The 3,170-nt window shown below is 49.5% G+C and overlaps 1 protein-coding gene across 1 annotated transcript; it reads left to right on the forward strand.

Annotated features, from left to right (window-relative positions):
• Window positions 1-488: 488 nt before the first annotated feature.
• ERCC6L (ERCC excision repair 6 like, spindle assembly checkpoint helicase) lies at window positions 489-2,456 on the forward strand. The gene has a single exon (XM_070947916.1). The coding sequence runs from the start codon at window positions 576-578 to the stop codon at window positions 2,454-2,456; it is 1,881 nt and encodes a 626-aa protein (XP_070804017.1). The 5' UTR covers window positions 489-575.
• Window positions 2,457-3,170: the final 714 nt, after the last annotated feature.

Here is a 3,170-nt window from a genome sequence, read left to right on the forward strand (position 1 = left end):
GGGCAAAAATAGCCTTCCCCACTCCCCCGGAGGCCCTCCGGAAGCCAGAAACAGCCTTTTTCCTGACTTCCAGTAGGCCCAAAAGGCCTGAAAATCAGCTGGCCGGCACGGGCATGCACGCCGAAGCTGAGCTCGCGTGCCCACTGATATGGCTACGTGTGCCACCTCTGGCACGCGTGCCAGAGGTTCGCCATCATGGCTATAGGGTCTCCTCCTTCAGCAGGAGGTTGGACTAGAAGACCTCTGAGGCCCCTTCCAACTCTATTCCCATTAAGGATTTAGAGGAGAAAATTTTCCTCTACATTTTTGACCATTTCCCCTCTGTTGCTTTTCTCAACACTTCAATGGAAGTTATGTCTTGCAGAAACAGATCCCAAGCGGATCAGAAGATCCTGAATGAGCCTGTGAAGAAACCCACCACCCGTCGCGAGAAGACACCGCCGGAGAGGGAACCCAGCGAAGATCCAAAAAGTTGTCTAGGACAGGTGGAGGAGAAGTTGGACAACCTGAATTTGGATCAAGAGGCGGACGAGAGTGTGGACGTGGCTCAGAGCGGGCTCTGGCTTTACCGCGAGATGCACGACCGGCTTTTCGACCACCAGAAGGACGGCGTCGCGTTCTTGTACCGCCTCTACCGTGAAGGACGCAAGGGGGGCATTTTAGCCGACGACATGGGCTTGGGGAAAACCATCCAGATCATCGCTTTTCTTTCGGGGATGTTCGACGCCCAACTGATCCGTTCCGTCTTGTTGGTTATGCCGGTGACGCTTGTTAATAACTGGAAACAGGAGTTTGCCAAGTGGGCACCGGGAATTCGGGTGAAGGTTTTTCACGGGACGAGCAAGAAAGAACGCAGCCAACATTTGCACCGAATCCAAACCGCGAAGGGGGTTCTTCTGACCTCCTACCAGATGATCCTGGCCAACTGGGAACAACTGTCCAGCTGTGACCAGCAAGCGTTCCTCTGGGACTACCTGATTTTAGACGAAGCTCATAAAATTAAGAGCCCCTCGGCTAAAACCACGAAAGCCCTCTACGCCATCCCGGCCACGAACCGCGTCCTTCTCACGGGGACTCCCGTGCAGAATAATCTGCAGGAACTGTGGTCCCTGTTTGATTTTGCCTGTCAGGGCAGCCTCCTTGGCACAGCCAAAACGTTCAAGATGGAGTACGAGAACCCGATCACCAGGGCGAGGGAGAAGGACGCGACCTTGGGGGAGAAAGCCTTGGGTCTGAAGATTGCGGAGAACCTGATGTCCCTCATACAGCCTCATTTCTTGAGGAGAAGTAAGGACGAAATCCAGAAGCTGAGATCGGACCAATTGACGGGTTCGCCTGGTCCGAATACACTAGAAGTCCCTTCTCTTCCAAGAAAAAATGATTTTATCGTCTGGGTTTACTTATCGCCCGTCCAGGAAGAAATTTACAGGAACTTCCTTTCCTTGGATCACATTAAAGAACTTTTGATGACTACCCGTTCTCCGTTGGCAGAGCTGACCATTCTGAAGAAACTCTGCGATCACCCCCGGCTGTTGTCTTCTCAAGCTTGTCTCCAGCTTGGTTTGGAAACCTCAAGTCAAGAGGATGGAGAAGAAGACCCGGTGGGCCTGATGCAGGAGATCCAAAATGTATCTGAGAAGGTTCTGATTCAAGAATCCGGGAAGTTGACGTTCCTCATCGCCTTGTTGGCGAAGCTCCGGGAAGAAGGCCACCAAACGCTAGTCTTCTCCTTGTCGAGGAAAATGTTGGACATCATAGAATGCATCCTGACTCAACGGCGCGTCAAGCTCGTGCGCATCGATGGCACCGTGACGTGTTTGTTGGAGCGCGAGAAGAGGGTGAAGGACTTCCAGACGGACAGAAGCTACTCAGTCTTTCTCCTGACCACTCAAGTCGGGGGCGTGGGCCTCACTTTAACGGCTGCCACCCGAGTGGTGATCTTTGATCCGAGTTGGAATCCGGCCACCGACATGCAAGCCGTAGACCGCGTTTATAGGATCGGGCAAAAGGAGAACGTCGTGATCTACCGGCTGATCACGTGTGGGACGGTTGAGGAGAAAATCTACCGGCGTCAGGTCTTCAAGGACTCGCTCATAAGGCAAAGCACGGGAGATAAGAAGAACCCGTATCGCTATTTTACCAAGCAGGAATTGAGAGAGCTCTTTGTTCTGACGGACACGAGAAAGTCGTTGACTCAACTTCAACTGCAGTCCTTGCATGGAACCCAAAGGAACTCAGATGCCACCTTAGATGAACACATCGCCTACCTTTACTCCTTGGAGATGTTTGGCATCTCTGATCATGACCTGATGTATACGTCTGAAACGAGTCACGAGGAAGCTGACGATGATGAGGCCCACCAGTATATTCAGGACCGTGTCCACAAGGCTCAGGAGCTGGTCCAGTTAGAATCCCAACTCATCGACACTAAGAAAAGGACAACGCATTTCCCATGATTCTTTGCTAAAATTAGTCTGGGGTTAAAGCCAGCTTTCGTGAATCTTCATGAAAATGAATCTGGAATTAAAGCCATTCTCATGATCTTCTCTTAGACCTTTCCTGTAATTTTTCTTCTCGTGAACTTGATTGTCCAACTGAACCTAAAACGTTCTCCATCACCTTCAGGAACCAACCTCTTTCTCCATCAACTGATGTTCTTCTCTGCCAGTCTTGGGATGGTCAGGTTCCAGAAGGAAGCAACTGAAGATGTATCGTCCACTCATCCACCAATGTTTTTCTGTGCCAATCTTGGATTGGTCAACTTCTAGAAACAAGTAACTGAAGATGTATTGTCCACTCAACAATTGATGTTCTTCTCTGCCAATCTTAGGTTGGTCAGCTTCTAGAAACAAGTAACTGAAGATGTATCGTCCACTCATCCACCAATGGTTTTCTGTGCCAAACTTCTAGAAACAAGTAACTGAAGATGTATTGTCCACTCAACAATTGATGTTCTTCTCTACCAATCTTGGGTTGGTCAGATTCTAGAAACAAGCAACTGAAGATGTATTGTCCACTCAACAATTGATGTTCTTCTCTACCAATCTTGGGTTGGTCAGATTCTAGAAACAAGCAACTGAAGATGTATTGTCCACTCAACAATTGATGTTCTTCTCTACCAATCTTGGGTTGGTCAGCTTCCAGAAACAAAGAACTGAAGATGAAGTCCA

Source organism: Pituophis catenifer, unplaced genomic scaffold, assembly GCF_029215685.1.
Source record: "Pituophis catenifer annectens isolate HBS135680 unplaced genomic scaffold, rPitCat1.0.hap2 SCAF_7, whole genome shotgun sequence".
Classification (NCBI taxonomy): Eukaryota; Metazoa; Chordata; class Lepidosauria; order Squamata; family Colubridae; genus Pituophis; species Pituophis catenifer.

What these genes read in the sequence shown, in the direction of transcription:
- ERCC6L (XM_070947916.1), top strand. Translation starts at nt 576, where the DNA reads ATGCACGACCGGCTTTTCGACCACCAGAAGGACGGCGTCGCGTTCTTG.